The sequence below is a fragment of the Talpa europaea genome (assembly GCF_964194135.1).
Source record: "Talpa europaea genome assembly, chromosome: 8".
Taxonomy (NCBI): Eukaryota; Metazoa; Chordata; class Mammalia; order Eulipotyphla; family Talpidae; genus Talpa; species Talpa europaea.
Window position 1 is genome coordinate 98,698,762 of NC_140075.1, and position 13,693 is coordinate 98,712,454.

Consider the following 13,693-nt stretch of genomic DNA (forward strand, 5'->3'; position numbering starts at 1 on the left):
ACCCTCACCCCCACCCCAATGCCACTACCAAAACACTGACCATTATGAGGCTCAACTGGAGATCCTTGGGAAAGTTCATGAGGATTAAGTCATTGCTATTCTCTGTGGAAATCTACTGTGATCACAGATCACATTAGATAATATAGGATGAATGACCTAAAAGCCCTTTACTGGTTTTACTCAAGAACCCTTCAATCTGACTTATAGGAAAGTCAGTACAGGCGGATTAGAAAGTACTAGAAGACCAGACACTACTTACTGGTCCTAGATCAGTAGACGAGTCCCTCAATCCAATCAAACTTCAGTCTCCTCATCAGTAAATGGGGACAAATACTATTTATCTTCCTCTCATGGTTGCTTTAAGGATCATCATGAGGTGCTATTGGTTCTACATTATACCAGCATAAGAACTGTCTCTATCCTAGGGACCAAGGCACTGGGATGGAGATTCATGGCAATGAACTCACAAGGGACTGAGTCCAGAACCCAGAACTTTTTACTCTACTCTAGGCTTCTCACTACAATAAAATGCCTCACTCAGAAAATACATAAGTAACTTCACTAGGCTAGACAAAATCCCCTACAGAAAAACTCCTAGTATATGAGTCTGCTCAAACTTTTAAGTATAAGTTCAAGATAATATTCATCAGATGTAACAGGAGGCATACTGAGATAATATTAATTAATCTTATTCCACCATGAAGTGAGAACCTCCAAACAGCCCTTAGTTCTCTCCCCAAGTAAAGATCTTATGTCCCCTCAAGTGCTATAGAAAGGCAATAGCAGGCTGCAGCCCATTAGGTACATACAGAGATGCAAAGTAAGCAGGAAGACTTAAAGGGGTACTATTGATGCGAACATCATATTTTTATTAAATCCTTCTCTCTCAAATATCAGTAGCAAATTGCATTACTGACTTCAAAGTACCTTTAAAAAATTAAATGCATATTTCTTACTCCCAGTGTTCTAGTGATTAGAGGATCTGATTTCTACAGAGCCTCAGTAACAGAAATAAAAGATTAGATTGTTCTAGGTAGGAAAAAACATCAGATAGACAACAACAGTAATCACCTTTACATCAACTGTTCCCCCAGGGGCTTTCAATGTTGTACAAAACTTAGGAAGTTCTATATCTCTGATTCTCTTATCTTTCTGCTAAGACTCAGAAAATTAGGTGACATTTTTGAAACATTTTGGGTGGTGCTGTACTGAACTGAGGACAAAGAAAACTAGTCTGATTATTTTTACCTGGATGATTCCAATTTCTTCTATTTTAAAAATTGAGTGGAGATATTTATTTAATAAAAGCAACAACAAAACAATAGATTTATTGATTGCTCACACATGTAACTCCTGCAACTCCCGAGGTCACAAAAAAAGGAGATCTTTGTCTCAAATAGACATCAGAAGGAACTCTCTAGAAAGGATGGTTTAAAAGTTGAACTCTATTATATTCTGCACATAATTTTAATTGAAAGTATCTTCTTGGGGATCTAATTGCTCACTCTTCAGTTATGAAATTGCTCTTAATAAGGTTACCTTTTGAAGTTAGTTTCATTACAAAGTCACCTTTCTTCACTTAGACCTGAGAAAAGGTAAAAGGAGATATCTCTGTGTGTGTGTGTGTGTAGAGTCTATCTACCTAGATATCAATTACAGATGCATGAACATGGTTATAAATGATACAAAATACATGCATATATGTAACTATGTATATGTATATGTATTCATGAAATGAATACATTTACCTTTACACTGGTAAAGGTAAAGAGTACATGTCCTGGAATCAGGTTGCCAGGGATCAAAACCTGGCTCTTACTTATTTGTGAGGACTTAAGAGCATTTCTTAACCTTATTACAGAAGCCTCAGTTTCCTTGTCTGTAAACTGAGGTACCACTTCATGGGGATGTCAAGAGTGTTAAATGAACTATTCCAAGGAAAGCACTCAGATCAATGCCTGGCACATAAATGTTGGCAAAGAAAGGGAGGATGTAGATATAACATCAGTCACCAAGATATTTGAAAACCCAAGACTGCAAGCTTCCTCCTCTTAAGCTTCCTCTGAGTTTTCTTCCTTCACTTTAAGATTTTTGCCTCCCACTCTCTCAAACTTAATTCAATGTCCATCCCACTCTCTCAAATTTAATGCAGCCTCTCTGGATTGATCTTTCTCAACTAAAAAGTGAAAAATATGAACTTGATCTTCAAAGTCTTTTCCAGTTCCAGTTCTTTTTTTTTTTTTTAAGGATGTAAATTCTATTGAAAGATACTATAATTAAGGTGAGACAAGGTGCTCAGGCCATGCTGAGATACTATATCAGCACTGGCTACTACGTCAATTGAAAAAGATAAGGACCGCTACCCCCTCCCCACCCCGGGGAAAGGGAAACTGAGCATCAAGCTATACTAGTAAAAATAAAGTAGATAATAGCCAACTTCAGACAAATCTTTCCATGAGCTTGCATTGTTTATTCTGGTTCCCCTTCAAAACCCCAAGCCAGACTCTAAAATTAGGTGGGTTGTTATCATTTAATTATGTGAATTTTTTAAAAATTCAAGTTGGATAGCAAACTGTCATTGTGAATTTCAAGACTACTCATAATGACACCAATTTCAAATGATAGTACAGGTCGGGTACACATATTTTTATGGGAGCTCACACTTCATCGATGAGAACAAATCTCAATGTTCTAAATGCGATACCTGAGCCAAAATATCAGAACAGATAAAGGGGTGAAGAATGACAGCAAGAGCTGGTTATATCCCCTTAGCAGAAACCAACTGGAACCAACTATATTGACTTGTTCATACGTGTAAGCATGCAGGAATATTACACTGAAGGTTTAGCCATATTTCCCAGGAACAGAGTCACAAACAGATTAGGTAGAATGTCCAAAATGGGTGAGGTCATTACCTTCATTCTCTCACAACTAAGAGCAAATGCCAAGCAAGCACTTTCCAAGCAGGAAAAAAGTAGAAGCCCTTTCTGTCTCAGGCTACCAGGGAAACACAAAGGGTCCATTTGTGGGTTTTGTTGCTGGGTCCTTGCTTTTGTTTGGTTGGTTTGTTATTTTAATAAAAGGTCTAATTCAAGAGGAGCTGCAAAGGCTGGACTGTCAAATCAGATCTTCCCAGACACTTACAAACTGCCTGTTGCAGCAGTGGCCACTGGGATCTACCAACCCAAGACGAATGGCAGTACTTGTCTTTCTAGACTTATATTTGCATGGAGGCTGGAGACCCTAACCACACTTAGGGGAGTTCAGAGCCTTCAGATCAGCTCGGTAGAGGGCTGTGCCTAATCAGAGATCTTGCTCAGTTTGGACATATCCCTCTGGCTGTGAAATTGGTACCTGAAGCAAAGCCCACCACCCTGGATATGCAGCACCCCCAAGGTCACACACCCTCATTCCACACAACACAGCAACCAACTCCAACCCCAGTTCCCTGGAAGCCACTTCCGGGTGTAGCCAAGGGAGACAGAGTGAGCCAAACACTTCCCCAGCCATTCTCTCTTGCAGTTGAGGCCAGAAGCCCACCGTTCTCCACACAGAGCCCCCTCCCACAGTCCACACAGGCCTCAGTTCCCACAGCCAGGCCCAGCCCGCGTGGGTATGCATGCACACACAGACAGCAGAGGGCTGGGGAAGCTGCGCCAGTAGCCACTCCCACACTATCCGGGGGGCCTAAACTCAGGCAAACAAAAGACAATCTAGGCATGGATGGGGAGATAGAAAAACTGAAAATATAAAACAAAGAAACTATGATGGTGTGTCCTCATGGTAAGGCAGGTCAGTCGAGACCTACCTTTGGCCCGGGACCGCACAGCCGTTCACTTGTGGGACTGCCAACGAGGCGGAGGGTCTTCTCCATCTCCCAGGGGCCTTGAGCAAGTGTTGCTTTGGTTTATTTCAGGAGGTGCTATTGGAAACATAAAACAAAGTGCCTGAGGACACTATAAAAAAAAAAAATAGAAGAAACACGGGAGACTTGATCATCCAACAGGAATTTATAAGTTTTTAAACAAGGGCGAGGGGAGGGGCAGTATACTGTGAGGTATCATTCTTTCTTCCAGGAGGGTGGCATCCGCTTGTTGGGTCACTGCTGAGTCCATGACTCTCTGCTTCTATTCCGTTCCTGCGTTTGGAAATTGCTCTTCGCCAGAAGGAAAGCGAGGTAAAAGCCAGCGACAACAAAACAGCGGCTGTGCTGTCCAGGAGCCCGGGTGGCTGTGGGTCGAGGCCCGGGTGCTGGAGGGAGGCCACGTTCAGCCCCAGACTTCTCTGGAACTGCTGACATTTTCTCACAAGCAGGGAGGAAGATGGAAAGGTCAAGGAGGAGAGATGGGGAGGGGTCTGCCATGGGGAGCCACAAACTCTGTGGGGTACAGAAAGTGCAATCATCTCCCATGGAGGAAATCCTCCTGGCTAGGTCTCCTCCGTCAGTCAACCCTCCCCCAGTGGCTTTCTTCTAGACAGGATATTAGTTCAATTTCTTTGATTTCCCTTCTCTCTCTCTCAAAGAAAAAGGTCCATTTCTAATAATAGCAAGAATACATAAATAACAACTGTTTAATGTTATTGGCTCTTTGTTTCCAAACCCAATGTTCCTCCTCTTTTCACTTTGCCAATAAATATGAAAACTGAGAAAATCAACTCTGCTCATGTCAAAAAGATCCCCTCCCCCCAAATAGATAATCCACCTAACTCCCCACGTCTATGGAAAATAAATAGGACATCACGATGCCGTCACGCTGAAGGACTGTTACGCTGCTCTTTTGTCCTGTTTTGTTTTGTTTCAGTAGTTTGTGCTTCTGCTGTACATACCCAGAACAGAGGGGAAGGAGGGCAGGATGTGTGGAAGGTGAGAGGGAAAAGCAAGGAGAGGGGGGAAAACCTAAGTTGTCTCTCATTAAAAAAAAAATATATCAGAACCAGAACAATGACCAAAGTCAGAGGGTGGTGGCTAATTGCCCAGAGAGTCTGTTCCGTGGGTTTAGCAACTGCCCTTTTTATCTGCTGTGGGCGAGCCCCGGCCACCGCGGCGTCCTCGGCAGGTGCGAGGCTCTTCCAAATCGTCCTCATCAAAGCCGTGGAAAGTTGAGGTGTCACTTTCTGACGTGGAACCGAATAAGTCCTCCGTGGTGCGTGCTGCGGCCGCTGCCTTCTCCTTCCTGCCTTCTCCTCCCAAATGAGCTGACATGTATGATGAATATATCAGCACATGGGTTAAGCAACAGACAGCATTATTAATATTCTTATTACATTACCACAATGTTATTCTTAATAGCAAGATCATAAACCATTTCACACCACAAGGGATTAACTGGTTCATCACCTGGACGATTTGGGATAGCAGGACAAAGCAAACAATTCCAGGGAAAAGGATTCCTCCTCCCTCCCTGAAAAGGTATCATCTCTAACCATGATATAGAAGGCCGCGGCTTCTCACAGAGAACGAATCAACCACGATCGTCCTTGCTTCTCTTCCGTAGGCACACATACGCATGCACGCTCGCTCCACCCGCCCCAAACAAAAAGTTTCCTTGGTGGTTTTGAAGTCTGGTTGGTATTTCTTTGGTGCTTTCAGTTGGTGTTTATCGGAACAATGTTGGTCCTTAAAATTTTGACAGTCAGCTTTACAAAGGGATTACTGTCAGGTAACACATTCGAGGTGCTTAAGCCTCCATCCGCTTTATTTTTATTTTTACTCATTTCTAGCCTCATTCTCTCAGTACCCTTTCAATTCTGCCCTTACATCAGGTAATTCATTGCCCTGGAAATAAAAAGTAGTTGGAATGTCTGATAACTGTTAAGTAGATAGAGTCATCTTTTTTAACCACTGGAGGAAATATCTGTGATCCACATCCACACACAAGAGCATGTGCATACATGTATGCGTGCGCACACACACACACACTCTTCTCTCTCTCTCTCTCTCTCTCTCTCTCTCTCTCTCTCTCTCTCTCTCTCTCTCTCTCTCTCCAGCCACTAAACACATCAGGTCTCAATTACTCCAGAGAAGTCCCGAGTCATCAAATCTAACTCAAAGCATAAGTAAGCGGGAACTGGGGGTTAAAAAACCTAGTAAGATAGAGTTAATACTGAAATCTGTAAAATTCATATTTAAACCTTTTCACATTCAAAATGGGCCCCAGGACTGCCCCCAAATGAGGCTATGATGTGCCACATCTGGTGTCCATTTCAGGAATCTCACTTTCTCCCCAGGAAACAGAGAAAGTGGGGCAGATGGAAGAGAAAGGCAGCCCTACCGAGCTCCATGCTCTCCTTGGAAGGACTCCAGGAAAGCCCTAGAGAAGTATTTCCCCCCTCTCTGAACAAGCATGTTCTAGGGGTTAATGCCACCCATTTGTTATCTCCAAGGTATCACTGTTTCAGGAACATCAAAGTCAGACCTTGACTAAAGTATCCACCAGAATTAATCCTGGACAAATACAATGACAAGGCCTAGGCTGGTGTCAAATGGTCCCCTGAGTCACAGAGCACACAGATCCTGAGAAGCCAAAGCTGAACAAAGACTGCATGTGAAGAGAGAGGCTCTGGGTAGAAAAAAACAACTGCCACTTCTAGTACCCCAAAGACCAGACTCAAGGGCTCCATCTTATGCAGGGAAAGAAGGAAATGATAGCTGTTTTTTTAAAGAGAACTCTGAAGTTGCCCTTTCTAAAGTACCCCAAATCCACAGCAGCCCTTAACATTCTGCCTAGAATATCACGCCCCCAAGTGACTTTGCTGGGTAAAGATTTTGTCTGATCACTTTCTTCTAAGAAACAGGGAATTGAGTTTCAATGGTTTTGTTTTCTTTTTAACTATCTAAAACTTAAGGCCCACTATCACTATCACAAGGGCCCTCTCTCTACTGGCACCAGTAGAGTAATAGGTTCAGGGTTTGGATAGTAAATGAATTGACAGGAAAGCAAAAATGGGCCACTATTTTAGGGTCCTTAAAAATTACATGTTAAGAGTTGTGTGCAATGGAAACCACAGTCCTTTTCTGATAACTGATTCAAGTCAGTCTTAAAATCTAAACAACATAAACACCAAATATAAAAGGACTAATGACAAGGTTTGCAGACAACATAAGGGAAAAACTAAGTTACTAAGGTAAACCGAGGTGTGGTCATCTCAGTCCGTCTCTTGGGACTAGGAGTTGAAAAGATATTGGGCAGACAGGTAGAAACAGGAAGGACCCCTCATTGCTGAAACCAAATATACAATTGAACAGTATCACCTACTCGTCAGCGGTTATAAAACAATATAAAAAAATAGGTAGTAACAGCCAACCAGGACCAGCCAAAAATCATGGTATGGTTAGAGTTGAAAAACAAAAGAGCTTGAACAAAACTTGAAAAACTGAACTCATTTTAAGGATGAAAAAATAAGACCAAAATCTTTTTTGTTATTACAGTCTTTGAATAAGTTAAAGATGAAAATTTTTAAAAAAATGCTAAGTCTATTCCATATTAGCCCTTCGAAGGCCTGCTCTTTCACCTCTCTGATCTGTCAGGGTCTCCTTTGTCTGTTCCACAGGAGAAAATGAGATGAGTGGTCAATGGAGGTGGTGTTTATGCATCTACCCAGGAACCCAGGGGTCTCTGACTCCCCCAGTTCAAGATGTACGTGCTCTCCCAATATTCATGTTTCCATACTCTTCCAGTTTTCCCCCAGACACTTCCACAGGACAAACACATCTTTTTGTTCCATGCACATCACCCGACACAAGGAAGCAAGCTGCCTTTGTCTCCAGGTGTCTACACTATCTCACGGACGTCCATACCAACACATGCAAGGAAATAGCCACCTCATGGAAAGGCCCAGACACAAGTCAAAACTTCTTTCCCCTTTTCCCCGGATCCCAAGACATAACTTTTGATTCTTAAGACCCAAAGAAGAAAAATAGCAAAAGACCTGCAAACCCCTCTCCACCGGAAATCACCACTCCGCCCTTTGAGCCCCACCACCCAAAAGATGGCAGAGGAATGCAAGTGGAGCAGTTCCTGGCTACCGCACACCATGCAAGAAGGGGCCACACTCACCAGAGCGTCCACAGTCTGCACACGACACCAGCTCTTCTGGCCGCCCACTCTTCTTGTTCAAGTTAGAGCCCCCCAAGCAGAAGTCACAGTAGTTATTGGGAATGACTGTCCCATCCGGTCCTTTCTGGGCTGTGGAAAAAAATTTTTTTAAATCCACTGTTAGACTGACATGAGTTTCTACTGACCCGTCTCCTCCCAGAGTTTGGCCAGATCTGCTCCAGAAAGAATACAAAGCTTAGTATCTGAGATTTTGTTACAATCGAGTTGTTAAATTGGGCTGTTTTCTCTCTGCTTCTTTGTTCAAGGCATTAGCCTTGCAAGCCATGCAGAGTTGAGTTTGATTTTTGCATTATTTTCCAGATCTATGTTTTCGTAGAAGCTACCTAGCTCATCTGACCACATTCTTAAAGGCACGAAGCACCAGAAGGCCTACTACTCCTTAAGTGAACCCTGAACAATGAGCTCCAATGAGCCAAGGATCCAACTGGCAGGTGGCAACCACAGACAGTGGTTCACTAGAGGGACAGAGACAAGTCAATGCTGGATAGATGCTCTCGTTTAGAAGATTCTCCCCCTGTCTCTTTTGGAAAACAAAGCATCACCGAGGGGTGATCATTTCCAGGAAGGACACTGAAGATGCTCTTGGGAGCTCTGAAGAATATCTTGGCAGGTGCACAAGTGTCCACTCTGGTGTGGTCTCATTTTCTTGAAATCCAGAATTGTTGGTCATGGAATGCATCCAGGACTAGTTAATCAATAGACCCCAACTGCCAGACCCCAAGAATCAGAACTGGACACTTAGCTCAGCCTCATGCCAGAGATGGGTTAAATGATGAGTGAGCAGGCACATCTCGAGGCTTTAGATCTTCATAAGCCAGTCATGCAGAAAGGTGTTACACAAAAGCAAAGGAAAATCTTAGGATATGTTCTTGAAAACAAAGCTTTGCAAGAACAGTCCATATCCTGGAGCATTGAAATCATGCTCGGTTTCCAGGGGCTAGTTGAAAAGGCTTGGCCAGGTAGTTTCTTTGTATGGAGAAATGCCTCCATTTTTCCTGTTTTTCTATCCCTATTGTGGACATTTCTTTGTCACATTAATACGCCCTGTTTGCAGCTAAGAAGAAAGGAATGGAGGTTTATAGGATCAGCCTAAACCACTAGGGTATCTTCCTCCTCGCTATACCCAATGTCTCCTGCTATCTTTCATTATTCACTGGCTAACATTAATCAGGGTCCCGTAGGGTACAAATCTGTAAAAGGAAGCAGATATGTGAGCACAAATACCATCCAGACAGTAAGTGATAAACGGATTCACCCACTTTAATATGATTCCCTCTGGCCTTAGCTTACTCCATGCCTCTGCTTTGCCTCCAGGAATAGAAAAACTTACCTGGGGAAGGCGGAAGACAAAAGCTTGTGGAATTACATTATAGAGGGTTAATCCATTTATCAGTTGCTATTTGGATTGTTTAATCAGTTTCTAAGTCATTGATTTTCATCTTCAGGGAGGCAGACAATTCTCTGCAAGAAAAGTGTAGGCTGTTTGGGGCAGACAGAGAAGCTGGCCATACCCTGTGGCCTGCTGAGTGTGGGTTTTTCTTTATCATTCACTGCATCTCAAGACATCTGCACATCATACAGAACGGTTTTACAAATCATCTCCAAAAATCAGCATGTCTGCAAAAATTTTAGTCTACCTAGAAAATCTTCATTGCCCAAATCCAGAAGCACTAGTGTCCCTTGTTCCTTCTTGGTGCCATCTTAACCATTTTTAGAACTCTCTTACGAAATTCAAACATGCCTAGGAAGCAAATAAACTCAGGGTTTCCTCATTAGGAGGCTATTATGAAAATCAATCAAAAGGTGAACAGGAAGAAGGGGATATTAAATTTAAGGGCTAAAGGTAAACCAAAGCTAAATTTCATGATTGACATTTATTAGATATAAAATATGGAGATGCCAATCACGACTTAGGTCGCTTCTTCCTGCATGAAAAGCAATCAGAGAGCCTCATGTATATCAACCCACTAAAACTCTCAAGAGGCCCAGTCTCATCATCCATCTCCTTCCCCCTCTCTCAGGGACTTCCTATTATGTGATTTCTTCCCCTTTCATAAAACCCTTAAGCCAGTAAAGAATCTGTTTTTCTCTAAGACACTGTATCTCTTGTGAATTATGAGGATGAAGAAGTAGAATACGGAATAACTTCCAGATAATTCTTTACAGTTTATACCAGCAACAGACCATTGGTAAAACACTCCATTGGTCAAGGACTTGAATATTGCCAGAAATAAAAATTTCAGGAATGATCTAGTAGAGAAAAGCAGTGATGGAGAAATGAGCCTATATAAGAAGACAAAAGGAACAGAATTGAATATATCTGATGAGGAGAAGTTTCTGAGCAACTGAGTCAGAGCAGAGTCCCCGCACAGATGTGTGCTGGTTGTTGGCCATAAAAAGTGCTTAGCCAAGGCATTGAGGAAGATACTCAAAAACTAGATGTAAACCCTGATGTGTGCAGTTATGACATATTTTGTGGGGAGGGAGGTGTGGGAGGAGGATGGGGGTTACTATATTCATCTATCAATGGCCCAATATAGAAAGTGATAGTGAACAGGTGTGAGGTATGCTTGTTTCCAGCAACATTCTTTTCTTTTCCTCCTATCTTCCCACATTAGCTCAAAGCTTCCTTCCAGCTAGGTAAAATATCTTGGGATAGATAAATCAATAGCTTTTATATCTGATTCTCTTAAATTTTGGGGTATTTAGGATTGATTTTGGGGGTTAAGAGTTCTCCCATGGACCTCTCCCATATTCCCCAGCCAGAAATGACCTTGGAAGAGGACAATGTTGCCATCACATTTATGACCCTTCTCTTGCTCTACCACCTCATCACCCCATTTTTAAATGATCTTCAGATCCCTGTGCAAATAGCACACAGGGTACAGAGTTAATAGTTACAGGAAATAGTTAACAACAGGTGGGGTGAACAGCCTAGAAAAGGAAGGCAGAGAGGCAGGTAGGCAGTTTCTTGACCAAGCATATAAGTATGGAAATGGCGGGGCCCTTGGAGATAAGGCATTTGGCCTCCTCCAAGGGGGACAGAGCACTGTGGTTGCTTTCCCTGTGGCAGAGCCACCTGTCTCCGAACACCATTCACTGGTTTATTTCCCCAGTCCTTGGAGAGGAGGGCTGGACCATGACCTAATGGATGGGTCAGCCATCTGGCCTGATCCCACACTGCCTTCCCAGAGTACACAAGAGCAGTAGGTCAAGGGCCTTAAGCTGTAAAGAGTAATGCTGGATCTCCACTATGGTAGATGAAACACCAGCACATACAAACATGCCCCAAAAAGCATAAACTATGATTCATTATCTCCTGAGAAGGGACACCAGGCTGCACCCACCCACTCAGCCTCTCTCTTGGTTCAAGTTTTAGAAGTAAAAAAACAGACAATTATTAAGCTACAAAGCTGTGATAGATCTTATGGTAGATACTTTGCATGTAATTTCATTGATTATCACAAAAACTGAGTAAAGTAGGGATTAATTGACAGATGAGGTAACTGAAGTCCAACGAGATTAAGACGCTGGCTTGTGAAGCACCTCAGGTGTCTATGTCCCAAGATAGGCTCTGCCTCTAACCACACTCCTCTGCCTCCTGGGAAGTCCACAGGCAAACACTTTTGGGACATCCTTTGCATATAAAATATTTCATAAATCTCTTTAGAGGCATCTTAATTCACCCAATATGATATTTATGAAGCCCAAAGTGATTAAAATTATTGAGACTGTCCTAATAAAAACCAGAAATTCCCTTTGAACTTAAATGTAATGCCCTACTACAGTAATCCATCCCAGGTGATCCTGTTTATTGGCATATACTCTGTGAAAACACATCTCCAGAGAATTCCAGAGGCTCATGAAGAACTTTTTTTTAAAGTAAAGCTCACACCATGGCTATATTGGCCTATGGCCTGACCCAGCCGTGAGCAATTTCCTGGTATAGTATATGAGATCATTATAAAAAGGATTTTACTATAAATAGGAAGCTCTCCCAGACCTCGCAAGTGGGATTTAAATAGAGATTCTGCTTCTGCTTATGGGAAATTGAGTCCTGCTTTATAGAATAAGATGACGGGGAGGGCAGAGACCAGAGTGGTATCTCGATGGCAGCATCTGCAATGATGGATTTGGTTTTCTGTTGATTAATGTTCATGGACTGAGATCATATAAGAGCTACAAGGAAGCTGCTGAGAAAATAAAGGAGACTTAAGAGTTTAGGAATGTACCTGAGGGAGATAGCTCTACAAATCGCAAAGGGAGGTGGGGGGAGAATGGAAATCAGGATAAAGGTTCATGAGGAAATGCAAAAGGAAGGGAGGAAGGGTTCCAGTAAATCAAACTCAAGAGTAAAAACCAAACCCCAAATAGTCCACTGCCACACTCAGTAAATGGTGAGCATCATTCTAGAGCGGTATTAGTATACTTCATAGGGTTTTTCACTTCAATCAGGCCATGTGTCTAAGGCAAACAAGGCCCTAAATCTGTGAAACTACCACCCATGCAGGGCCGCCTATTCCCCCATCTATCTGATGTCTGCGGCGGGAGGCCTGCCACTCTTTAGAAAGGACAAGTGGCAGGGACAGTCTGGCCACAGCAAGCGGCAACAGCCCTCATCAGGCTCTTCCGAGAGCAGAGCTGCCTCCCGAGTGTCCTAGTGAAGTGGGAAGCAAGCCAGAAGTTGAGGCTCCTCCATGGCACATACACAAGCGTGTGACTTCACATCCTGAGCAGTCTCTCAGCCTGCCTGCCAGGGCCTGGTGCAGACAAACAAGGCCACACTCCGTGCCCATAACCAGCCCCAGGCTCAGCCCCCGGGTGTTCTTCAGAGCCTGCTAGTTGGGGTGCACAGTCCTTGGGGAATCTGGGGACAATGAGGAGAGCCCTCCAGGAGGAGCTGTGCCTCTCCTTGCCCCTCTCGCCAGTCTCCCCCACCACCCTCCATGGCTGACAGTTCCTGGCCCTCCACAGGTCTGACATGTTTCCATGGCAACCGGAATCCTGGGCTCCGACAGCCTCTGGTCTTGCCACCTGTTATTACTTCATCTCTCAAGTGTAAAGCATCCTAGCCCAGTGCCACTTGGCTGTGCAGAGCGCATCTTTGGAGGACAGAGTAAAGAAAAGGGGAGAGGGAAAGCAGAAAGGCAGCTGCCCCAGGCTGGCCACACAGGACACGCTGGACCAGCCAGGCCAGCGCAGGAAGCTTCAGAGACTGGGAGGGTGAGGAGCGAGGGTGTCAGTCAACGTGCTTTCCCTTCAGAATCAGCAAGCAGGCCTCAGCTGGAGGCCACGGCCACATCCTGCTCCCTTCCACCCAGTCCTTAATGAGGGACATGGGAGGGGCAGGGAGAGGCAGGCGGAAGGCTGGGGCAGAGAAGGCAGCTGTGGAGAGCTCTGTGGCAGCCGATGTGGAGCAGGACAGGAGAGGGTTAAAGTGGCGAGATGAAGACTGTGGGGAAGGCTGGACCAGAGGGCAAACAGAGCCTCAAAGCCTGGATAAATGGCCTTAATTCTCATGCTCTTGCTCACCCTACTCCTTACGTGTTTACTCATATAAATTATCCCCAAGACCT

General features: G+C 43.8%; 1 protein-coding gene across 3 annotated transcripts in view; it reads right to left on the reverse strand.

Moving 5' to 3' along the window:
* DPF3 (double PHD fingers 3) overlaps positions 1-13,693 on the reverse strand; it is a gene marked incomplete at both ends in the record, with an annotated part of 242,164 nt that overhangs the window by 46,651 nt on the left and 181,820 nt on the right. For 2 of the 3 annotated variants that reach the window (XM_084241390.1, XM_084241389.1), the window contains 2 exons: positions 4,997-5,196; positions 8,058-8,186. In XM_084241390.1, the coding sequence (XP_084097516.1) occupies positions 4,997-5,196; positions 8,058-8,186 (329 nt within the window). Of the gene's footprint in view, positions 1-4,996; positions 5,197-8,057; positions 8,187-13,693 lie in introns of those variants that run through there. The other variant, XM_084241388.1, reaches the window with a different exon arrangement.